This window comes from Sarcophilus harrisii, chromosome 3 (assembly GCF_902635505.1).
Source record: "Sarcophilus harrisii chromosome 3, mSarHar1.11, whole genome shotgun sequence".
NCBI lineage: Eukaryota > Metazoa > Chordata > Mammalia > Dasyuromorphia > Dasyuridae > Sarcophilus > Sarcophilus harrisii.
This window is the reverse complement of record NC_045428.1, coordinates 440,236,677-440,263,693: the sequence shown is the minus strand read 5'-3', so window position 1 is coordinate 440,263,693 and position 27,017 is coordinate 440,236,677. Positions and strand designations below refer to the sequence as shown.

Here is a 27,017-nt window from a genome sequence, read left to right as displayed (position 1 = left end):
TAAATATGGAAATCTCTTCAAATTTCCCAAAATAACATCTCTGAAAAGAGTTGAAATATTTCTCGTTTTATTGTATTCTTATAAGATATTTAACTTTCTTTCTATCTTTTCAAAAACCACTTTTTCTCTGGCCCTATTCCTAATACATAAGAAGGATAATGGCAAAAATTTAAATAGCAACTAATGAAAAGCCCTGCCCAGAAAGTCTCTAGAAATGTCAACATCTGTAACTGCAAAGGAAGAACTCATTCTCCAATAGCTAGTGTTCTGCTGTGGACCATTTAATGAATGATCAACTGATAATTTATTGTTAATCTTAACTTATGCATGGCTACAAACATTTGTCCTTCCATTTGTGAAACACTGAGATGTGAATTTTTCTCTCTAATCAACTCAGTATATTATGTTGCCCTGATTTGTGAAGAAATTTTTCATTATAATGATAAAATCTTTACTTTGGGGAGTGATTCAAACTTCTCAAATTTCTTATTTCACACCTCAATGAATACAGAATACAAGTACCTTGTAGGTTTCCATCTTATCATCCAATGACATGTTCTTATAGTTCTCAGTTGTTTTTTATATATAAAGTTCTTGAAACAATTCCAAAATGATCCACTCAAACAAACACTAAAACCTATATCTCTTTGTGGGATCTTTTTTTGAGTGGGAAGGGCAATTTATTACAAATATAATTTATTAACAATTCTTTATTAATAGCTTATTTTTAGGTTACAAAGAAGGTTTCTTAAAATTCAGTTTATTATTTTGCTTTTGTGGTAATAAATCAAGAAACAGTGGAACTTTTGCTTTTGGGCACTTTGTTGCAATCAGAAGAGATGACATAAGAATCAGTTATGATACTAGATTATAAGATCCCTGAGGGCAGAGACTACTTTGGTTTTTGTCTTTTTAACCTCAGAGCTTAATAGAGTACCCAGCACATAGTAGGTATTTAATAATAATGCTTGTCCGATTATTAAAGAACTCTTTTCACCGAGGGATGTGCATAATTCCTTTATTTCCAAAAAGACATCCCAAACTGAAAGAATGTTGATCTTGTCTATTAGGATGCAAACTTTTCTCAGGCACCAGGCTTTCTTCTCTTTGCTAATCTGTCGTTTTTGTCAAATCTAATTTAATCACCACAACTGCACATGCCACAGAATGATTCCATGCTGTAAACAAGGACTCATTTGCATGCCCTACTCTTGGAGATGTCTGGCCTGCTGGTGTGCAGAAGGCAGAGGAGGTGAGGAGGGGCAATCATTTAAACGTACACACAGAGAGGAGCTCTAGCTCATGCGACAACCATGCTGCCACCGGGAAAAAAAGAATTAATAAGCTGCTCAGGCCCACTCCAAGTGGCATGGTAACAAGGGAGGCGCATGGCCCTTGAAGATCAGCACGCTGAGGAATCCGCACTGGCAGCCCTGTACATTAGCAAGAAACCAAATAGCGCATAAATCCCAAGCAGAGGCGCCTGGGCCAGACACCCAAATAGACTGCTTCTGCTCTCCAGTCCTCTGGGGGATGCAGCTGAGCCTGATCTCATCTGCCTAAGTCACAAGGACCCTCTCCCAGGTCCGCCCTGGGCTCAGTCTGGTGCTGACAGGCCCCAAGACCGAATCCAGGACGTGGAGAAAGAGCCTGCCCCAGGACCGGCCTGGTGGTGAGGAGAGCCTGGGCTCCACACTGCCACACAGAGACAGGGGCTAGAGCCTCACACCTGCTTATTCCCAGAGGTGCAAAGGCTTTTCTGGAGGGGAGGGGAAACCATGATTATTTTCAAAACTGGGAAGATGGAGAGAGACATGGGAGAGAGAGATGGGGAAAGGGGTAGGGAGAACTGATACTTTTTTTTTAAAATTAGGATGGAATTGCCCCACCTCTTTCCATTACTATCACGAAGCATAGTTTTCCCCAGCTCTCTGGACTTAGTTTCCAACTCCTGAACCTGCTCCAGCAAAGTTTTATTGTAGGTATGCTTGGCCCTGTATCATAAGGGAAAGACAAAAAGAGAAGACAACACATGAGGTTTACACAGCTACAGAAAGGCCCCCTAGTCCCCTCTCAGAACAGAGACAGTCGTCCGTGGCCACAGGAAGGCCTGGGATGTAACGAGGTGCTCAAAGCCTCCATGCAAGATATAGGGTATATAAAGTGGGAAGCCTTACCAGGACTCTGCTGATCAGAGCTAGCTTCTGGTCTACGAAGAATATGACTATTGACCTACTTCACACAGCACTTACTCTTGTATGAACACCCTAATGATCTAGGGTTGAGCTGTGGAGACTCAACATGGAAATCATGGGACTGGCCCAGCCCTCAGGCATTCCAAGCAAAGGCCTGATGATTCCCTGAATACTCAGCAAGTCAAGCAAGACAAGTTTCCAATCTGTCCTGGAAGATCTTTTCATTGAAGAGGATTAGAAGCCTGATTCCAGGAGCGTATCATCCTGGTCCTTACAAACCTCATCCCAACGGTCACTCGTGGATAATGCTTCCTTCCCTGAACCTAAGCTGTGAAAGAAACGTGTGTGTGCCGGGGGCTTAACTGTGCCAGGAATTGCTCTCCTGCCTTTTACACTGGCAGCTATTACACAAATTGTAACATGGTAGGGAGGTTTATCCTGGCAGAGCTCATGCTGAGGGAGTGAAGACTAACCCCAAACCTGGAAGGCAATGACAGTATCAAAATACCCACGCACCATTTTTTTTTCTAGCTAACCATTATCTTATATGATGGACTTATCTCCTGTGAAATGAGTTGAATGTTAATAGTGCTCACAAAAATAAAGTTTATACACAGGCTTTCTTCTCTTATAAATATACACCTAAGAATTTCTCCCCTTCCCCACAATACCATATATATGTATATATGTACACATATATATTGCATTTGAATTCTAGACATTTTCTGAGCTGTTCTCTCAAGAAACAGGCTTACCTCTTCTCCTTGAAGATATTATAACACCATAGTTTTGATTTAAGACAAATCATATTACTGTTCTTATAATAACTTCCATATACTTAAAAAAATCCTAAAATCTTTGTCAATATTTTCACACAATTTGTTGACCACAGGATCTCTTCAAAGTGGAGAGACAAATCATTCTGGGCCTAGAAAATTACCACTTGGCAAACAACAAGTCAAAGAAAACGGAAAAGAAGACAGTCAGAAGCATTCTGGGAAGATCTAGGCAAAATAAAGCTGTAAGATGGCAAAGAATTCAGATATTATCAACATGTCGTAGGTTTCCTAATTTGGTAAACCCTTTATTTATTAAAAAAACAAAACCAAAAAAAAACTTGTGCATTTGCTGTACCACAAAATAGATTCATCTGAACCCATGAATAGGAACTGAGCCTAGTGAATAGGACTCAAAGGTAGGAGAGAGAAGACTTAGCATATCTGGCCAAAGAATGAAGACAAGTAAGCAGTTTCATCTAACTCACCAATGGTAAAATCTTTATATTCAAACAAAAGTGAGCAGAAGGCTTTCAGTCTTCATTTCTAAAGCTATGGTTTATAGTTTTTAGGTGATAACAAAATATTCACAAATTTAATTATTAATACTTTGAAAATAAAAAGAAATTTTTATCTTCTTGATGTATAAATTGCTGCATTGATATATATATAATTATCTATACATTAATATACACATTTAAAAACTAACCCCATAAGATATAATTTTAATGGGGACATAATTTAGCTATACAGATCCCATTATTTTTAATGTCATGAAGTGTCCAAGATTTTTCAAATCTTAATTGCATATGTATACATACCAATATTTAAATGAAAGATAAAACACAAACTTCTTATACTCTATATTAATCTATACCTAATGAGTACTCCAAAAGCACCGGATGTGTGTTTGTATAGTTTATTCTTCCATTCACAGAGTAACTAACATATCAATAAAAAGATTATCATGTAATATTTAAATAAAGGAAATACCATCATATCAGTGAGACTATCATTACACATAAAATACTGTGACTTAAAAGGCAAAACTATGGCAAATTTATGGAAACTAAATAGTATGTGTGTGGTAGTGGGATAATCAGAAGAACACCGAGTGACACGGCCACTTAATAGGGCTTAATATCATCGATCATTTTGAGCATTTCCTTTTCATTATGCCCATTTTTGAAAGATATTATTTGCAAGTCAGGCCAGTTGCACTTAACTCAAAGGGTAAGTACAGGTACTATTTCCCCAGTTTACGGACATTAGTCTCACAAGCTATCTCGTACACCCAAATACTGGCTGTCCTGTACTGTTTCTGGCAGGTTCTTCCCAGATACTGAGAATTGGAGGTTCTGAGCCATAATCCCTATTGACCACATGGGAGATGGTGGGAGCTGAAGCACTGGCAAGGAGGTATTTTTTGGTCTCCATCACCCCTTTGAGAATGGGGGTTCAAAGGCACTATGACCGAAGTCTTGGGGGTTGTTCAAGGTTTGGATCATAGCAGTCTCCTGGGTTATGGAGCCTTCCTTGTCCTCTCTAGCTTCCCTATTACTACACATTTGCTATTGTATCAAGTAAATCTGGGATTTTCTAAGAAGAGGAAATTCTCCATTGTCCATCTCTAGTCTCAATTTCTAAATTACACACATCCTGAATGTGTTTCTGACACCTCTTCACACCAGGCCTGTGCTCTCTTAATTCAGTGTACTTTGCGGAGTATATTTCTTCCTGAAGAAATGATGTTATAAATGATGTTTAGATTTTCAGACTAGTTCATAAAAGCCACTTATAACCAACCTATAAGGTGACTAGAATACTACAAATCTACAGAAATATCTTTTGCCTTTATTTTTCTTAGTAACTGTAGATTAATATTGCTCCTAAGGCAGAATGTGTTCAGAATTCCACAATGACTTAGAGAAAAAATTTTAGAATACATCAGCATTAGTGGTAGGGAATTATTGACTCTAGATTAATACTATCTTCAGTATGGAGTGGAATTAGTCATGATGACATATTATTGATAATAACTGTTTATTTGTATAGTACTCATTTGCATATTTTTAATGTCTTCTTTGATCATATAGAATGCTGTAAAATAGGCAGACGGATCTAATTAGGCTCATTTGATGCACGAGTCAACTTTAAATGACATGCTCAATGTAACATACCTAATAAGTGTGAAAATCAAGATGAAATCACTCTAAGTCTCCTAACTTAAAGTCCTGTTCAAATCTCACTCCTCAACCCTCTTAAAAATGTTCTAAAATTGGACAAAATCTTTGTCTAGTAATATATATTTGTGAACTAGATTAGACCTCATACTAAGATGTCAAAAGGCACTTGCAAATTTATCACTGTATCATACTGAGGAATTAGTACGAATCAGGACTCAGTCTGAGACAAGCTTTAAATGGAGTAAGATTTACTAGGGCTACTTTGACCCTAACTAGATTACATAGATTAAGCAGCAGTGGATTGAACTCTGGTACAAACCTCTGTATTTGTAATAGGTATTAGAAACACCTCTAACCAGTGGGCAGGTTTTAAATTTTTTAAGTTTTCAATTGCCTTAGAAATGTAAATATTAGAAATTTTGTATTTTCCATGGTTTTTCCATTATCTTAGTTTCTTTTCTTGCTTTCACACAAATAACTGTTTCTTTTTCTTGAGATGTACAGATGTACAGATCAAAAGGAAATGTTAAATCTTCTAAGTGCTCTCACATGCACAAAGATGCTAGTTAAAAGGAAGAACTTAATTATATGGTTCAGAATTTACTTGTCATTTCTATGGTTAAACTGTTGCTTTAATTTTAAAATTATATCTATAGGGGATTATGGCAAGAGCAAAAACGGTTGGATGTAATGCAAATTTAGGAAATGAGAACTAAATTCCCAAAGGAGATATAATAAAATAAAAAGAAATCCTTTCAAATGAGTTCATTGTCCTTAAAAGCTCCAATAGATGATTTTAAGACAAATAATGAATTTTCCAATGTTGAGAAGTAGATAGTTTGGGAGATTATATAAAAAAGCCATCATTGGCAAATAATTTGGAAGAATGTAAACTGAAGATTTATACTTCTGTAATCAAATATATATATATATATATATATATATTTTTTTAGTTAGGGATCATATTTATCTGACAAAGCAATTTAAATTAAAAGTAATAATAATAATAATAGTAATAATGATGAGAGCTAGCATTATATATAACTCTTTATGCTTTACAAAGCACTTTACAAATATCTTATTTTTTCCTCGCAATAACTCTGGGATTTGGTATTGTTATTCATACTTTACAGTTGGGGAAAACTGGCAGACAGTGGTCATAGAGCTAGTAAGTGTCTAAAGTTGGATTTGAATTTGGTATTTTAAGTGCACGTCAAGCACTCTAGCCACTGTATCACCTACTTCTAGTGGCCTCTTTTTACCCTTAGAAGCTAGGTTAGCCACAGGTAAGGGGAGATAATTTGGATAGAAAATCAGCAGGAACCCAGGAAGTTGGGGTAAAAGAACCACCTCAAAGCCCCTTGGCAACAGCTGAGAAAAACTCATCTTTGAAACAGGACAGAATTTTCCAGCTTTTTTAGGATGAAGGGGCATTATCAAAAATGAAATTGCTCTGTTCTTGGTCCAATCTAGGAAGCAAGGAATAATCCTTCCAACAAAATCTTACAAGTATTGCTCTAATGGCATATTACATACTTTGTCACAAAAGATTTATCTCAACTGTAAATTTATAATTATTTTTCCTAAATGATGAAGTTCAAAAATTGGGAAGGTGGTGGACTTTCAGTCATCAGGGTGACTGTCTATTCATAATAATATGGTAAGCAAGAAGAAAAAATACTGCATGGTTTCCAAAACAGAAATTTAGGAATTGAGAGTAAAGTTAAACAATGTGGCACTAACAGAGCCAAGTATTTAATAATGTTTCCTCTTCTCAGAAGAGGAGGGAAGACATTCCAGATTTACTTGACTCAGCAGCAAATGTTTCAAAAGCCCAGGGTTGAAGCTCTGGAGCATGGTATGAGCTAAGTGGTCTGTATGATAGTGGATTCTTCAAACAAAAGAAAACTGTAGAACTCAATTTGCCAAAACATTTTAGTTTGGGACTAAGATGCCAATCCCAAACTGGATATCTACATCCCCAGGGGTGCTAGAATACTTGCAGAATCTCTGCCAAACTTCCTCCACTGCTGGCAGCACCGTCTGCATTAGGTGATATCCTCTGTATTGTTCATCTGTGGATGCACAGGTCTGGCTGAAAAACAGACAGGCCATGTGCAAACACAAAAGTGACCTTTTCATGTTCCCTTAAAGTGTCTTTTTTCCAAGGTCCTTGGTCCTAGCTCAAGTTTTGTCTGGCAAAGTCCCTGCTAAGGAAAAGTACTTTTCCTTCTTCCATATGTGAGGTTGGAAGCTGTGTCATTTCCTAGTTAAAATATAAATGGTGTTAATTTTACAATGACAGAGGCAAAAAAAAAAAAAAAAAAATCCTGCTTTGCTTCTCAATGGTGATAAAGACCTTCTGTTTAAAACTTACATTGGGGAAAAAATCCAGAAAATCAGACAGTGGGGTATAGGGTTTTGGTCTAGTGAACGTTCTCATCTCTGCACATTCTGTCTTAAACATGGAGGTTGTGGCGGGGTGAGGAGAATGAAAGGGGAAGTAGAAATACTCTTGTTGAAATCCCATTAGGCAAAAACTGAGGTTTAGCAACAGAATTTTAGGAAACTAATTCTAGATGATTAAATCTTAATCAATCGAGACCACTTTACACCAAAACCAAAGTCTCTCATTCATTAACAGGAAGAAGTCATGCATGCAGGAAAGTCTGAGGGCATACTGTTAAGGAGGCAACTTGTACTTGATTTTCTTGCTTCATACGGAAAACCTGGTGGACAGTGATTACATTGTGCTAGTCTGGGGCCATTTCCTAAAAGAGCAAACAGGGACATAGCAATCCCTTCAACTCTCAGTTAGATTCATTTTATGCCTTTTCTGACTACCCTTAAAATGTCAGAGGATTCAGAGTGCCATTCAATGGAAAATATTTTGGCACTTAACATAGTGAGAATATGGCAGTGGCAGTGGTCATTAAATCATTGTCTCTCCATATATTGTCTCTATAAAACTGGACTCAGACTAAGAGCCCAAGAAGAAAAGAAGTACTTAATTCACCTCAATAGTTAAAAAAAAAAAAAAAAAATTAGTGACTTGCTGACAATTTTACACAGAATATTTTGGTTTTTTATATATTTTTCATATTAGGTATCATCAGTTGTCAAGATAATGCCAAAATGAAAACTTCTTCAAAAGATATATCCTTAACTGTCAGGCAAGAAAAATTCCATTGAAGGTGGGAGGAAGGGAATGACAAAAATGAAGCTCAATGTCTTTTCTTGGAAGCCTCAGATTAAAGCCATAATACTCTACCTCTGGGTCTCCCACCCATAATTATGCTTTGTCCTAAATGTAGCCAGGTTAGGAAATCTTTATCTTCAGGAAAACTTCCAAGCATTTGTGGGAAGCTTGGGTACCCATAATATAAAAAGCAAAAATTGTTCTCTCTGACTCTTTTGCTTATATATTAAGGCTATAATTTACAATGTTTTGTAACTAATTTCATTGTTTCATAATATGTGATAAGTGTTCCTGACACTGTGCAAATCAAAAATTTAAAAATAGGATAATTTATCTCACTCTCACATATCATCATCTTGGAAATGCTTTGTCTTTATTTCTTTTAATCATAAGTTGTGATGGGTTCCAAACACTTTTCATTGTGTTTCTTCGCCTCCCCCTGACCCTTGGTCATGTGTTTGAGTATCTGTAAGTCAATACTTAAATGAATCCAGGGAATTGTTATTTGAAGGAGTCCTGCTATGAATCCTTTTGATAAAGTGAAGAATCCTTTTAAAATTTGAGAACATATTATTTGCTTACTAGTGATAGAGGTACTTTTGTTTAAAGCCCATTAGGAAAACATCCAGAAAATTAGACAGTGAGGCTTTTGGTTTAGTGAGCTCTGTAATCAACGCTCATTCTTTCTCTAAAATGGCGGAAATGTTTTGCTGTTGAAATCCCCACATTCAGGGTCTGTAATGGGAGTCTTAAGAGACTGATTTAAGATGACGAATCTTACTTGACTGAGACCATTAAAAAAGAAAACCCAAACAAAGGAACCAGTGCTATTCATTCAATACCGGGAACTAGGAGTTAGCCAACCCTTGCAGGCAAATCTGAGAGCACACCTGGGAGGAGGTGGCTTTTATTTTATTCTCCAGGAGACAATGACTGCATCATATTACTCTTGGGCCAAAGAAGCAAATTTGGGCAAGTTTTGCCGTTTTGGGCTTTCTGTTTTTATTTTTCAGTGAGTTTTACAACCAACCATGCCTAGAATAACTGCTTACCTAGTTAGGACTCCTGGAAAGCAGAAATAAAAGATTTGAGCTCCCAAAACCTACCATTATTTGCTATCATCTTAAGAAAGAAAATAATGACTTGTGAGTATTGGTAACTGCAAATTTAGCTGGGTAGAGAGTGAGGTAAAAAGAGAAAGGAATTGGAGGCCTGAGGATAAAGAATGAGAATGAAGAAAGTGAAGGAGTAAAAGTCTGCAGATGCTATGTTTCTTTTTTAGAATGAGATTTTCATAACAACACTATATATTCTTATTGAGATATATTCAGGCAAGACAGATCAACTAACCTCAAATGGAAAGTTTCCTAAGAATTTCCAGTGCATTTAACATTCTTATGAGACTATTAGCTTAATCTGAATGATGATGCTGATACTAAGAGAGAGATTATGATCATTATTAATACATTTACAATATTATTTCACTTTTCAACTTACGCTGTCCATGCCAAATCTTTAAGTAAGCAGGCCCCGGGCACCAGAAGCAAACCCAGCCAGAAGTATCCACATTTTAATACCATTCCTGCCTGCAAAGAAAAAGAAATCAATTCTTAGTATCAATACTTTTACCTAGATCAGTCAACGGAGATTGTTTTCACAACTAGAAAGAATAGTGTAATGTCCAATTCCAAGGGAAGCAAACGTAGTCCCCAAGATCGATATATTCATATGGATTTTTTTTAACCAAAATCCATATCCTGTTATGTGACATTAATAGTGTAAGACAGAATATGGTTGACCATAGGCTTGGTAAAGAAGCAGGGAGGGAAATTTCTTGGTGATCACAGAGGAAGGATTCTAAATGGTGGCACCTGTGGGCCACAGAAACAGAACAGAGATAGAGGTCTTCACATTTGTGATTGTTAGTAAATACAATCCTGAGGCACACGTGTCAGAAAATAATTCATATTCTAAGCACAATAAAGTAGTGGATAGCCAGTGTGTGAAGTTTAAGTTATAAAGGAAGGTCAACAGACATTCTAGAAGATGTTAGACAATAATATAAAGTGGATAAGACAATTGCCATCCCAGGAAATATATTCTAAATTGTTCATCAGTGATAATTAATGACAACAGAGATAATAATAGCTAATATGGATACAGCCATTTAGGATTTGAAAACACTTGGCACTTAAGGCCTAACACTGACCTAAGCGTGGTGGGCTGACTTGGAGACCGCATAAAAGCAGTAGCAGAATGGAAGGAATTTGAAGGAAGCTGTTGGGATGAACAGTGTGAGGGTGAGGCTAATTTATGAATCTTGCTAAGGGGGAATTTTAAATGATGGCAAAGCTTCTTAAACTGTAGTCAGGACCACATATGGGGTCATGTGATAGAATGGAAAGGATTGTGAAATTATGATAAATTATCCATAAATGTTTGATTTGTATGCCTATTTTATGTATTATATTATAATAATAACAATATAATATTATAAATATATATTATATATACTTGCAGTTGCAGAAAAATTTATTGGGCAAAAAGGGTTTGCGAGTGGAACAAGTTTAAGAAGTCTTGTTTTGACCAGAAGGTTGGAACCAGATTTTCTGGGTACAGAAAATTATGTGTGAAGGATTGTTGTGAAGGACTGTTTCTCTTCTTATCATCCTTCTGTCCTTTGTGGCTTTTGGCTAGGTTATTTGTGAATAAAAAAAGGACAAGACTAATTTTAGGGATGCAACACTCTATCATTATATATAGAAGTAATATTATGAACTTAATTCTGGGTTATTAGAAGGGGAAAATACTTTTGGGAACATTTGGTTTTACCACATGTATTTAGTCAAAAAATGACAGTGATAAGCAATTATAAACTCTCCTCTTCTCCCTTCTATGAATGTGCTGGAGCCTTACTTGGAATTACTGAAGCTCAAGAGTTATTCCTGAATTCTCGCATCCTGAATATTTTCTGTCTCAATAAAGTTCCTTTTGCTTATCACTTTCTCACTTTATTTTAGGAAAAGGGACATGGTGAGTAATTTAGGATAGCTGCGTCAGAGTTCAGATATATTTAGTAATAATAAACTTTGGTAGGGCTTGGTTAAGCAGCAGGTGTTCCCAGATGTTGCTATCATTTAGAGAGTTCAAACCTCTGTAGTGTTTGTAGAATGACAGATAATGTGGTTTTTTTTTCTTCTGTAGTACAACCAAATACAGGGCATGTTAAAGTATTTCAAGATACAAAAATGCAGGGAGATATTAAGTTTCTAGTTTCCTATAATCACTCATGCACTCTCTTTACCATTCAAGTTTCCTACAGTGTTGCCAAATGTAAATCTAAATTTTCTAAACAGGGATAAAGGAACATCAAAGTCATACTTTAGAAAATGTGTTCAAGAGTATTCTGCTACTGACCTATTTAAGAATCCTAGCAAGGTGGCAATTAAACAGTTTGTACTAGAAAACCACTCTTCCTCTAACTTAAATATGTGGTTCCTGAATGAGTCCTTGTATACTACTTTTAGGAAACTGCCAATTCCCAGAGGGTGAAAATGGAAACCAGGTCCAGTAGCACACAAGGAAGGCACCATCCTTTGAGTTCTTCCAGGCATGATACTAATAGGGCATAATCTTCATTTCTCTTTATTCTTATGTCTATTGATCCCATTAGTGTTCATAAGAAAGTCAGCACAGTGGCATGGGATATAGAATTCAATGGCAGAGCTGGTACTTCATTACTATATTTTCACTTTGTGAGTGAAAAATGTAAATGTGTCTGAGAGCTAGGGCTAAATAAATCAAGTGTACTGTGTGGAGACTTAATCTTAATTGTGCAATCTACACTTGCCTAATGGATACTTCTGACATCTTCTTACCTACAAGAGTTGCCTCAGTTTGTTTGTTTTTTTTTTCCCTTAAAAATTTTGATAGATGTTTTTTGGTTTTAATGTTCCCTTCATTTCTGAATACATTGCCCCTTGCCCTCCCAGAATGAGCCATGCCTTGTAACAACAACAACAACAAAAAAAAAGATCTTTAAAACCCCTTACCAATACAATGATTGAGTCTTGACAGAATAATACAACATTCTACACCTAAAGCCTCTCATTTTGTGCCAAGAAGGGGGGAGGCAAATTTTTTTTCATCCCTTCCCTTCATCTCTTTCATACTTCCCTTAAAGTACTTCAAGTAGTACTTTAGTAATTATAATTATAAAGCATTCAGTTTCATATTTTTAGTTTTCTCATTCAGATTATTATAATAATTTACACTGTGGTTGTAATTCTGCTTACTTCATTCTGAATCATTTAAAATGTCTTGCTAAATTTCTCTGTTTTCTTCATATTTATAATTTTTTTTTTTTTTTTGGCGAGGCAATTTGAGTTAAGTGACTTGTCCTGGATCACATAATATGTGTTAAATGTCTGAGGCCAGATTTGAACCTAGATCTCCCTGATTCCAAGGCCACTGCTCTATCCATTGTACCATCTAGCTGCCCCATATTCATAATTTCTTGCAATACAGTAATATTGAATTATATGCACAAATCACCAATCAGTCAGTATATGCTTTGTTTTCAGCTCTTTGCTTCTATTAAAAGTGCTAAGAATATTTTAGTGTATAAAGAACCTTTTCTTCTGATGTCTTTAAGGTCTAGTATAGCAGCAGATTAGTTGGTCAAAGAGTGTGGACATTTTAGTTATTTTATTAGCATAATTTCAAATTACCTTTCAGAACAATCAGTTCACAGCTCTAGCAACTATGTATCAGTATGTCTGTCCCTCCAACAGTGATTGTTCCAACTCTTGTCACCACTGTCAATTTGCTGGGATGTGAGTTGTGTGACTTGTGTTTCTTTTATTATTGGTTTGTTTAGAACCATCTTTTGTATAACTATTAATAATTCATAAATATTCTTTTGAGAACTGTTTCTTTGACCATTTCTCCACAGGGAAAATTAAAAAACTATCAAAGAATATGAAGAAACAGTTCTCAAAAAGACTATTAACAACTATATATAATATATACATACATATATATTTATGTATACATATACACTTAATACATAATATATACCTCTTGTTATAGGCACATACATTTATGTTAATTTTCTATCCATCTTGGGTATAGGTAGTATAGCAGACTGAGAACTGGAGCTGGAAGCGGGAAGACCTGAGCTCCAGTGATGCTTCAGATATTATTATGTGTGATACTGGGCAAATCACTGAACGTCTCTCAGTTCCAGTTCCAGTTTTTTTATTTATAAGCTGTGAATTCTAATAGTAACTTCCTCATACGGTCGTTATGATGATCAATCAAATGAAATACTATGTGTCATATGCTTTGCAATCCTTAAAGTGTTATATAAGTATTAATTAGCATTATCAAAGCTTCATCAGAGATATGCAATACAAAAGATTCCCCCCACCTCCAATCAACAGCTTCCTTTCTTAGTCTAACTGCTTTGTTTTTGAAAGCAAAGGCTTTCCAATTTCATGCTACTGAAAAGATCTATTTCATCAGGGTGGTAGAGTAGAAAAGACTCCGAGTCTGGAACCAGAGAACCAGGGTTCAAATTCTACCTCTTATGTAGTCTTATATAGAGATACTTGTAGAATCTCAGCTGCTTTACCTATGAAGCAAAGGACTAAATGGCCATTTTTAGCTTGTGAACTATAAGCCTATGATTTTCTGATGATTTCATCTATTTCTTATTTCATTAAAAACTCTCTCACCAGCCAGAGCTATGAATACAACCTCTTCTGTTTTATTTCCTGGGTCTATATACCAAAGGAATCATAAAAGAGGGGAAAAAGAGCCATATGTGTAAAAATATAGCACCTCTTTTTGTGGTGGCAAGGGACTGGAAATTAAGGGGATACCCATCAATTGAGGAATTACTGAATAAGTTGTGGTATATGAATGTAATGGAATAGTGTTGCTCTATAAGAAATGATGAGGATACTGATTATAGAAAATTCTGGTAAGACTTACATGAACTGATGTTGAGTGACATGAGCAGAACTAGGAGAACATTGTATGAATGTGATGTGATGATCAATTGTGATGGACTTAACTCTTTTTAGCAATATAGTGATCCAAGACAATTTCAACAGACTTGGGATGGAAAATGTCATCCTCATCCAGAGAAAGAACTATGGAGAGACTGAATATGATAGACATACTACTTTCACGTTTTTGGTTTGTTTTTTTCTCTTTTGTTTTGATTTTTAAATATGTAAATATGTTTAACATGATTGTACATGTATAATCTATATTGGATTGTTTGCTGTTTTGGAGAGGGAGAGTGAGAAAAAAACTAGAACTCAAAATCTTACAAAAATGAATGTTGAAAACTATCTTTACATGTAATTGGAAAAATAAAATACTATTGAGAAAAAACAAAAAACAAAATGATGTGACCATTAATATTTTGGACATATATTCCTTTTGGATGCAAAAATCTTTCTATGATACTATATTTTAATGACATTAATCTTAAGGAAGATCTTTCTGATCCTTTTCATCACAGAATTAGAGTTGAATCTTGGAATCATAATAACCTGAGTTCAAATCCTCATTGTGGCAATGCTAGTTTTTAACCATGAAGAAATAGCCTAGACTTCTCAGTGCTTCAGACAGCTCTTTAAAGCTACACGTTGAAAAGAAGTCACTGATCTATACCAGGGGAGAGACTTTCCATCCTGAGAAGTCCCCACATCAATGAAGTCATAAGTAACGATTTTACAAAGAGACAGAAAATAATGTTCATTTTTAACATTTCTAAAATAATGGTAGTAATGATAAAAATGCTAATTTTTTTCATTTGGAAAACTGTAGTATATAAGTATGATGGGTCATAGCTTGATCTGTCCAAATTGACTAGAATGACTACAAAGCTGTGTTCATTGTAAAGCTACACATTATGCTACAATTATACACTGATGGTACCCTATAGGGTCTTGAACAAATAAATACTTGTTGAATTAAAATAATCACTAATTATTTTAGTTGTAGCAGATAGCTGTTGTTTTAACTATTCTAACTAATAATAATTATATTTAACTAAAACAACCAAAGTTGTTTTAATTATTCTAAGATTGCTTTTTTAATTCACATTCATTTTAGTTTACAGAGAACTTTTATTTTGATTATCAGCTATGGGAATGTATTATCCATGCTGAAGTTAAAAGGTGACTAATTCTGTCAGAGTTGGGAATTTAACAATTGACTTAGAATACCTAGAACCTAGAACTGTTGATGTGTGTATGGAATGCAAACACCCTTCTTAGAAGTTTTTCAGCTTTTCTGCCTCTCTGTGAGCTGGTTAGAATCTGCTCAAATCCTATTCATGGAATCCTATTTGCTCATATTTGTATTCGTAGGATTGGATTTACAAATGAGAGGAACTTTAAGGAAAAGAAGCTTTTCCTGGAAGAATGGTTTAGACCATGTGAATATATGGGCTTTCTGCAGGTTCTATGTCAGAATTTCTAGGATGGGCTGTACAATTATGAGGTGACAAATAATAATACCCGGTCTTGCTTTTGTGACTGCTTAGGATAAGCTCACAGCAGAGATCTGTCTGCTACAGCAAACAAAGATTCCAGGGAGAAGAATATATGAGGTTCTGAAGAATGATGTGTCTCCCAAGGGTTTTTCTTAGGCTACTGTTCTGATCCTATTGACACAAAGTTAAATTCTCCTATCCATCAAAAGTAGCTCCCTGCTGTTCTTAGGATATGGACTGTGGGCAGGTGTATGAACGTGTTTGGGGGAGCTCCATCAGCAGCTCCCAATCCATCTGTGGTCCAGCTCATCAATCTTAGGGAATTGCCTGAGGTACTGCAGAAGTTAAATGAACCTTAGGGTCGCTCAGCTTGTAAGTTCAGAGGCAAAATTTAAACTCAAGCCTAGCACTCTCCATGAGACTAAGCTGCTGCTTCAATTTTTCCAGTCTTACACATTTCAAACAATAGGACTCCAAAGTGGCCTGCCCAATGCCAAACTCCCCAGGAGGATTTATGATAGGGTTCCTGTGGCTGATGAACCTAATAAGAAATTGTGATGTTTTAACCTAAGAAGCTAGCTTTTAGACTCTACTAAGGAAGATAAAAAATGGCTTTATCTCAAGGCTCAGCTGTGAACCCTCCATTTTCTCTAATTAATATAATTGCTCTATGAGATATATAGTACAAATGTTATTATCCAATCAGCTGACAAATCTTGTTGCTCCTACCTCCATAGTTTTTCTAACACTGGCCTCTTCTCACTACTCATATAGCTACCCCCTCACCTTAGGAACCTTATAATTTCTTACTTAGATTGTTGCAATGGTCTTCTAACTTTCCTCTCTTTGTAGTTCCTTCCCATTCCAGTTCATCCTTTCAACTGCTGTCAAAGAGATTTTCCTTAGGGCAAGTCTGACCATATCACTCCCCTCCTAAACAAACTTCAATAACTCCCAGTTACCTCTAGGGTAACATATATCTCTGTTTCAGTCCTTCACAATTTGGCCCTAATCTTTTCTGTAGAAGTGGATTTAGTTGGGACTTGAAGGAAGCCAGAAAAAACAGAAGGAAAAGATAAGAAGGAGAGCTTTCCAGTCATGGGGGACAGCCAGTGGAAATTCTTGGAGCTGGGAGATGGAGTATCTGATGAATGGCTCTTCCACTTGATTTTCTACTCTAACTCTCATTTTGATTAAAGTCTTTCTGCTGCATGCTAAGAGCATTGTTATGCTCTTTTAAAGGGCATCCCTGACCCCATCTTCAATCCATCCTCCATCCACACTGCCACTGGGACAGCCACCTTAAAATAGGACTTCGTATGTTCCCTTCCCAAGACATCTGTGGGAGCAGTCCAAATTCCCTAGCCTGCCACTTAGGACCTTCACCCTACCTCTCTGGCCTTCTCCGATCACAGTCCTCCATGAGCTCCATTTATAATGATCTTTGCTCATTCATGATCTACTCTGAATATGTCAGGATTTCTACCTCCATACCTCCATTAAAAATGCAGCTCAAGTCCTACCTTCTGCTCCTGCCATTTATTCCCTTTCAGACTTTTCAATAAACCATTAATTCTGCCTCAGTTTCTTCATCTATAAAATTAAGGGGTTGGGTGGTTTGACCTCTAAGGCCTCCTCTAGTCCTCCATCTATAATCCTATCATAGGATCATAGACGCCCATGAAACTGTCCCTGACAACTCTAACCTTTGGTGATAATTTTATCCCATGGCTTCCTATACTATCATCCCTTACATTCATTTACTTCTTACTGTCTGGCATTAGTTAAATTTTATAACTGTGCTATTTTCTTAACTAGACAATAAGCTCTCTGAAAATGGAGACCATGTCTTTTTCCTTTAAACAAATCCCCAGGATTTAGGCTATTGTTGTATCCCTTGTGAATGCTCAATAAATATTTGTGGAGGATGGTGCAACATGCATATTATGAAGGATGCTTAGCAAGAGCCTTAAGTACATATACTCTCACACATACTTCAAAACTTCAACACCTCAAGCTATGGGAAGGGATCCTGATTTAAGTAACTACTTTCTGAACCATTGGCAAAGTGACTACTGTGATCAGTGCTTCAAATATTTATAGTCTCCAAGAACTCAAACACTTGAGAAGGGGGTGGGAGCTACCTACCTCTCCATTAAGGAACAGAGAAATCAGATGGGTTACTAAAATTGCTTTCTTGACTATAAAATCCATTTTTTGGAAAATGCAATATTTTAATGAGAGAATCTTATCGTCCTCCCATCATCAAAATAAATATATTTTCCTTTTCCTGAAAGGATATGTGTTCCAAATGGTTGAAGTTAGGAGGAGGTATATAGCTCAGCAATTAATAGATACTTTTCAGTTTCAGCTTCTAAAGATGAATGTCCTAGTTTATATACTTTGTACCAGTCATTACATCTGGTCAGACAATTTTCCTTAGTTTAAGCTTGTTAGAGTAGGAAAACTTAAGGGGAAGTGTCTACAAGTGTTTTTTCCCTGCTATTTTTCTCTTCAACTCTGACAGTCACAACTGAGCAGGAGCCAGGAACCCGCAGGGATTCTTTCCTCCTGACTTGGTCCTTTTATTTTTACTACTAACCTTCTCTATCTGAAATTCATTCCTTCTGTCCTCTTCACTGTCTTTCTGCTTGGGAAATGACCTGTGCCAGACAGAGGTTTCATAATATCAAAGTGAAATATGTAAATGATCCATTTCTAGGTCCCAAATGTGAGAAATTTAACTAATAATTTTTTACTCCTTTCACCAGGTTAAGGAAGCTTGACAGAAATGCTCTGATTAATATCTGTGATTCCAGAGTGCTGGTAAAACAAAAATATGAGCATTCTAGGGTATTAATTAGCTTATTCAAATAATTTGTTAGAGAAACTAGTACTAGAACTTATCATTTCTGGCTACTATCCCATAGGACAAGAACAAATCAAAATATCTTATAAGACGGCCTCCCCAATGGAGACTAATCAATAGGTCATATAAACTACTGGTATAGCTCCCAGCAAAGTGCCAAAGTTATACCAATAGTTTTTAAGATCCACTGGTCCATCACTGGAGGAAGGAGAAGTTGCCTTATAAAACCTTCATGGGATAGCAGTCAGGCATTAGGTCCCTAGTCTCAGTTATTAGCTATTTATTATCTTTAGTTTGAAAAAATACTTCAGAGTAGCTGGCAAACCAAGCACCAAAACCCAAGAAACGAGTAGCTGCAACCCTCTATCCTTCAGGGCCATTTTACATGCTTTCACAGAGCACTCTCATTTCCCACTGAGTCTGGGGAGCTCATTCCTTTCCACTGTAAGAGCACTTTCCAAGTGTAGGAGTCCTGAGCCCACATCTGCCCCGCCAGCATTCTACGCTGCCTCTTCATGCACGGGCCATGTCAAGTTACTAAGTATGTTTATGGACATCCTTTATTTTTACATCCCCTTCATTTTCTAATATAACGCGCTCCTTTTTGAGACTCATAAGAGCCATTCCTTTTAATAAACAAAGAGACAAAAAATTCATTTAACCTAACCAATATATTAATCAAATCTGACAGCATATACTTTGATTCACTTTCATAGTCATCCATCTATGGATGGGTGGAGGGAGGGAGCACCTTCTTATGTCTGCTCTTTGAGGCCAAGTTTGGTCATTAGCAGTCAATTTATATTATTGCAATGACTATTTTGTGGTTCCACATACTTTACAGCAGTTCACATTTTACATTTATTTTGTATTTATCCTGTTGTTCAATTGCATCCAACTCTTAACAGAAACCGGAATGGCTCGCCATTTCCTCCCAGAGTAGCTTACCATTTCCTCCTGGAGTGGCTTACCATTTCCTCCTGGAGTGAGCAGCTCGCCATTTCCTCCCGGAGTGGCTCACCATTTACTTTTGGAGTAAGTGGCTCACCATTTCCTTCTCCAGCTCATTTCCAGATGAGGAAATCAGTGCGAACAGGGTTAAATGACTTGCTCAGTCACACAGCTACTACATGTCTGTGGTCACATTTGAACTCAAGTCTTCTTTAGTCTCCGCCCAGCCACTGAATTGCTCAATATTCATTCTACTGTTTGGTAAAGCCAAGAACTGTGTATTATTTTGGTATTCTCCTCAGACCCTACCACAGTGTTTAGCACATGATAAACTCAACATGGAATGAAACTGTTAGAATTTCTTCCTTTTAATTATTGATCTTGCCTTTGAAGGCCATTCTCTCATTTTATGCCTCCCTTCTCTCTCCTCTCCACAACCAGTGCAGACTCTGATTCTGCAAAAAGCAAAAAGTAGACCCTGATCAGGAAAAGGTGTGAAATCTGCACCCTTCCACAGTGCCAAGTGAGAGAGAAGATCAGGTAGAAAAAGACCAAAATCCAGAAAATATCTTGACCTCTATTTTCAGAAAATCCAATTCCCAACACAGTGCCTCAAATACATAAGATCCTTATAAATGTTTGCTGAATGTATTAATAAATATCTCATTAAGTTTGAGTAAATTACTAATGATGAAATTCTTTTCATTCTTGTCAGCATATCCTTATTTTTTCTTTCCTGATTCATTAGGATGAATCTATTGCTTATCCACTTACTTTTGAGAAACTTCTGACTCAGGCTCTTTCCCATTTCTTTCTGAAAGTCATGTTAAAATATTAATTTCATAAATGCAACAAAATAAACTTTAGGGAATGTGTGTATCCTTTGACATGGTGCAGGGGTTTCACCATGCTGTGCTAAGAAAGCTGTCATGCATCATTACCCAATAAAACAAATGTTACTATGTCTTACTGCACAATTAATAAACAACATGACACTGTTCTGTTATTAGAAAGTAAAGAATGTAAACAAACTGGAAAACTTTGTTTGATTTCATGCTTCCTCGGTGGTGCAGAGCAACTATTATACATAGGAAACCAATTGTCATTAATATTGAGCCTATTAAACAAAAATAACATTTCACTTTTCAAGTGATCCCAGAGGGTACCAATAGGTTATGAAACAATTATTTCTGTGTATGCCATGTAAATTGTATGTATGTGTGAGAGAGGGGAGAAGAACTTGTATATGAAATGATGGCAGCAGCTCTTGAGGGATTTCAAGCTCGTGGCTTGAGTGAAACATAATGATGCTGACTGTATCCCACTCTTGTAGAATGGTTTGAATCTCCCTTTGTGCCTGTGAAGGCCACCCGAGTCAGGATCAGCAAAAGTCCTCAATCTTCATTCTTTGTGGACGTGAATGGAATGGCGATCCAAAGTGAGAGGAATTGTGAATCCGGGCAGGAGTCACTCTGCTTTCTTACTCCACCCTTTTTCCCTCCTCCCAAAATCTCTCTATAGACCAACAGATCGAGCCAGCATCGAATGGTGGGGTGGGCCATTTTCCAAGCAAATGCTAATAGAGTATTGTCCAATTGGTAATTAGCCTTAAGTGCTTGGACCTCAGTGCATCTGCTCAGTTTCAGCCCATTACAGCGGGCTGTGTGGAAAAACTAATATGTTCACTTGGAAGGTGAACATTTCATGCCTTGATGGTTAATAACTAGAGTAAAGGCTACATTCTGTTCAGGCTCTTCACTTGAGATGGTAATGACTGACATTCTTACTGCTCCAATCTAATGCAAAAATAATCAGTCACATACTAAGATTCTCAAAAGACTCATAGCCAAAATCTTTAGTACAAATGCCCACTATGTGTTAGGCACTTGGGTTATCAAGGTGAATAGTAACAGCCCCTGCCCTCACTGAACCTGAAACTTAGTGGAGAAAAGGAATCTATCCGAACTTTGTGATACAAAGTGCAATGTGAGAGATGCAGTCAGAATGAATACTAACATTACATTTTGGAAGGGAAAGCTCAAAGATTGCTTCATGGGACTGGGGGCACCTGAACTTGACCCCAAAGTAAAAGGTAGTTTTCATATCTGGTGTTGAGGAGATGACACATTCAGAGGCACAAGGACAGCTGGCAAAAATTCATGGAAATTGTGGGGGGAGGGAATGTACTAACAACATCAGGAAATAGTCACACTTGGAAAGAATATAGAATAAATGAAGACAAGTACATTGAAACAGAGCTGTGACGGTGGGATGGAGTCTGATTTTGGATGGGCATGAATGCTGGGTTAATAGTTTCATCTTATGGCTGATGGAAGGCATTGAAAGGTTTTGAACTTTTGTGTGTGTGTGTGTGTGTGTGTGTGTGAAAAAGAGAGAGAGAGAGAGAGAGAGAGAGAGAGAGAGAGAGAGAGAGAGATTGATTCAGAACTTGGCTTTCTTGGCAATTGATTGAATATGGGAGATAATAAGAGAGAAGCTTTTGATAGAAATGTATGTTTTGAATATACAGAATGTGAGAAACAGGTGGTATAAATGATTTGATGTGTCTAATAGAACACTAGGAGATTCAGATCTGGGTTTCAGGGGAAAGACTTTTCCAGTTTAGGGCTGGATTTCTGGGGTCTTTTGAGCATATGATCTAAGAAATTAGTCATCTGTATAGGTCATAATTGAAGGCATGGAACTGGATGAAATTGCCAAGGGGGAGGGTACACAGAGAGAGCACAACATCTTAGTGGACAGTCACATTTAGGGAAGAGGAAGATGAATAAGGAGATTGGGAATAAGTGGTCCCACAGGTAGGTGGAGAACCAGAAGAGAGAAATGTCACAAAAGTCAAGGAAGGAGAAAGTAATTAATGTCAAATTCTACAAAAATATCAAGGAGGATGGAATGTTTGAAAAGCCATTGGACTTGACAATTCAGAAATCATGGGTAGCCTCTGAGAGAGAGCAGTTTTTTGCTAAGTAGTGGGGGAAAAAATCACATTACATGACACTGAATGAGGTGGTGAGGAAATGAAGAAAACGAGGGCAGGCTATTCTTCCTGAAATTTTAAAAAAGTAGATAAGGAGATAGAATTCAGTGAAATGATATATATAAAATACTTCACTGACCTTTAAACACCATTTATATAAACAGGAATTATTGTTATCACAGAGAACAATTGCTTGAAGTTACAGGATTTTTTTTTTTTTCCTTTTTGGCTTTATTGAGACCAAACATGTTAATACGTGTAAAGGAAGAAGTTAGAGGTGTGGACTGAAGATGGGGAGATGGGGGGGGGAAGAGAAGGGAAGAGATAGTGAAGAGAACAGAGTCCTAGAAGTCAGGAGGGAAGTGAAATCAAGACCCTAAGAAAAGGCTTTGTATGGGCAAAGGCTAGAGTAATGAAAGAGTGAGACCGAGGCAAAATGATGGAGCTGAGAAAGCTTTGTTTTCGTAGTAAAATAGGAGGAAAGGGAATCACCTTTGCTACACTTTCACAAAGAACCCAGAGAGTGTTTGGGCTGCAACATCCAGTGTATTTCAGAGAAATAAAAGGATGCACAATGTTCCCAGACAGAAGAATCTTTAAAAAAGCCTATGCTTCCTCTAGGTATGAATCTATCCGGCTAGCCAGCAGAAGCAAGAGGCGAGTCAGATGAGAGAGAAGAAAAGTTCATGTCAAAGGTGTTGGGGAATGAGAAGGAGCCCGAGGACTAGAAATGAAGGAGCGAGACAAAGGAAAGAAGAAAAGGAATCTCAGGAAGCCTTCAGATGAGAGGGGCTCTCTCCCCTCCCACCTGGCAGAAGGTGAATCCTCACATACCCCTTCTTTGTCAACGACCACTTGTCACCTTGCTCTGTATATTTCCCATTTTGCCGGGATCCCTTGTTCTCTAAAAGATGACCCAAAGGCTTATGAAAAAAGTAGATATAACTCACTCACTCTGTTTGCACTTTTGTTCCCATTGCAACCATAACTCAGACACAATACACATATCTACATTTAGGCGTGAAAGTTAACACCTTATACAGGAAAATGAAATACTATGTATGTACAACAAGGTTAATTTACAGTTGTCATGGGATCCATAACTTTGCAATTTCCTGGCTTTGGTCTGGGTAGTATTTCAGACTCAACATTTCATTAGCATCATTTTTTTCCATTGACTATCTGAACTTTTGATTAGTTTTCCCCAATGTATTAGTTTGCATATTTCTAGGCTGAATATCACATTGTAAAAGTCCATCTACTTCCTTTCATTTCTCTTGGTTCATCTATAGTTTTTATATCTACCCTCCTGGGTCTGTACCTACTTTTTGCTCTGTAAATTAAAGCCCTTTTAACTTTCTCTTTCAGGTCACTGTTAAAAATGTAAGCAGAAAAAAAAAAAACCAAATTCTTTCATTGTACCCTAATGGAATTTCTTTGGATATGTTTCCCTTTTCAAGATATTTCAATGTACCTATTCAATACAGTTTTTCTTCTCTAATTTTCAGTTCTTCTCAATGTAGTCCAACATTCACATGCTTGATTAAGCTTTCTGCCATCTGGTAGCTGACCACATGTTCACATTTCTGGCAGTCCCTGAATCTACTTGTCTTGAAATAAGATTAAATGTGTAAACAAAGATTTATGCAATATGTTCTTAATAAAACCATCCTGTCTTCTTTCATCCAATGGTTATTCCCTCTTAGAGGCACTTCCTTATGTGTCCATTTTTAGATATTAATGGTCTTTTCTTCTGATATTTACTTCATTGTTTTAATTAAAGCTAATTGGAGGTTTTATAAAGATCAGATCACTTCTTTTCTTTTTTCAAAAACTAGAATTATAAAGTTTTTTTCTTTTCATCATCTGTGACTCTTTTCAGCATTTGACATTTTAACACAATATCCCATCTCCTTCTTTTATATTTTTCTTTTAGCTTCTATGATTCTGCTCATTTTTGCTTCTCCTCCTGCCAGACTGCTTCTTTTTAGCTTTCTTTACTTTAAGCCTTGGTCCCTAACAATGAGTATCTCTCCAAGATTCTTCCCTGGGTCCCCTACTTTTCTCTCTTTGTAGACTTTCTTTTGATTTCATCCGCTCCTAAGGATGAAATGATCATTTCCATGCAAATTTCCCCCAAATCTATTCATCCAATAGGAAGCTCTTTCCCAAAGTCTAGTACATTAGATATACACTAGATATCTCCATCAGTGTTTAAAACTCAACATGTTCAAAATAGAACCAATCATCTTACCCCCTAAAACAACCTTTTCCAAATTTCATTATTTTCGCCAAGGGTAACCCTACCCTTTCAGTCATTCAAGTTAACAACCCAGAAGACATCCCTGATTATTTTCTTTCCTCCATCTCCCAAATCCAAATAACTGTCATGTCTTTACATAGGATCATAGATTTAAAGCTAGAAATCATTGTAGAAGCCATATACAGAAGGGAAAATTTGAGTTCCCTTGAGTTCACTTGCCCAAAGTCATTCAAAAAGTAACAAGCTGACTTGGAATTTGAACTCAGATTCCCAATTCTACATTCTTCACACTGTATCTTGCTGCTTTAATTTTACCTTTATAACATAATTAATTTTTTACATATGTCTTTTCTCTACAAAAGTGGCTACTATCCTGGATCTGTAGAACTTTCTTCTCCTCTGAGAACCTCTCACCAAGACAACTCCAATAGCCTCATAGTTCACATCTCTGCTTCCAATCTCTTCCCTCCATCTTCCATACAGTTATCAAAATAGTTTCTCTAAGGAACACATCTGAGCTTGAGATTTCTTGGATTCTAAATTTCCAAAGGTTCTCTACTTCTTATAAAATTTAACATATAAATGTTTCTGTCATTTAAGGTCCTCACCAACTTGGCTCCTTTTTCAGCCTTGATATTATTAGGACCAATTTAATAATCATTCAGGAAAGCCTATTATTGTGACCATGAGACACTGTGCTTGGTGTTAGAGATACAAAGACAAAAATGAAATGGTTCTTGGTCTCCACAGCATGGACATTCTACTGGTTACAGGTTAGATGTTACCATCCATCCCTTCTCTTCTTTAGAAACTCTTCCTTTTAGCCAGACTGGATGACTAGTTGTTTTTCTGAAAACATTATATCTTCCACTTCTACAAATTCACACAACTGTCCCCTGATTGATATGAATACAATCCCTCCTCATTTCTGTCTCTCAGAATCTTTGACTACTTTCAGGATTCATTGTAGATCTCCTGTACTCTTCTTTAATTCCCAGTTAATGTTGTTTCCCTCATTACATTTACAGTTGCATTAAATTGATTTGTGTAAAGGTTGTATTTTCTAATAGAATGCAAGGTCTCTGGTTGAAAAAAAAAATTTGTTGAATTGAATTTCTACATCATACTCGTGGCTGTTTTCTTTTTTTACTCAATGAATAATTACATTAATCCCTTCTTTATCCCTTCCTTTTAAAACTGAGGTAGCAGAAATAAAGTACAGGGCTCAAAGTCAGAAAAACCTAGGTTCAAATTCTGTGTCATAATCATAAGTCATGAGACACCAGACAAAACATTTCACCTCTCTTTACCTCAGATTCATTATCTTTAAAATGAGGATAATAACTGCAGAACTTAACCCACAGGTTCAGAGATTTGCATGTAAAGTGATTTGCAAATTTTAAGGCACTATCTCATTGCTGGTGATTATTATTACAGAGATTGTAAGTTATATCTTATTCATACTTATGGTTTGACATACTTATGGTAGTACCTACTTGTCAAACATTTATTGAATTTAATGTTCTCACATGGACTTTTCTTTTTTGAATCTTATTTTTTTCCTGCTCAAAATTCATTAATAAACCAAGTCCACATTTTCAGCTTATCCATATTTATTAATGGACTTATTTTCTCCTTAGGAAGAAAAAAGCACATACCCTATCCTCTTAAAGTTTGCATACAAATTATTTTCTCTCCAAGTTTCTAAGGTAGCAACAGCTGAGTTTACATCTTAATCTCTTATTTTCTATGAAATCCTTCACCGACTATGTCAAGAATGGAATAGGGGGAAGTGTCAGGAAGAGGCTACCTGAGAAATAGGCTTTCCTGAATATTTTTCTGTTTACAATGATCACCTCATATACAAATCACTTTGTCTTTTGTGATTTTCTTGTATCGCCAGTACTGGCAGGGAATATATTGTACACAATTTCCCTTTCTTCTTGTGATTATTGAACATCCTCAGGTTTTAAGAGAGAACAACATTTGTTCCAGGTTGTAGAACAATAAATTAAAAGGTACTGGGAGATATGAAACTAAATCTGATGAGATTTTCCCTCAAGGACC

At 36.6% G+C, this 27,017-nt stretch overlaps 1 protein-coding gene across 8 annotated transcripts in view; it reads right to left on the bottom strand.

Annotated features, from left to right (window-relative positions):
- ATP8A2 (ATPase phospholipid transporting 8A2) overlaps positions 1-27,017 on the bottom strand; it is a 702,047-nt gene that overhangs the window by 30,201 nt on the left and 644,829 nt on the right. For 6 of the 8 annotated variants that reach the window (XM_031960776.1, XM_031960775.1, XM_031960778.1 and 3 more), the window contains 2 exons: positions 9,854-9,942; positions 1,890-1,994 (listed from right to left, as the gene is read on the bottom strand). In XM_031960776.1, the coding sequence (XP_031816636.1) occupies positions 1,890-1,994; positions 9,854-9,942 (194 nt within the window). Of the gene's footprint in view, positions 1-1,002; positions 1,434-1,889; positions 1,995-9,853; positions 9,943-27,017 lie in introns of those variants that run through there. The other 2 variants (XM_031960774.1, XM_031960773.1) reach the window with 2 other exon arrangements.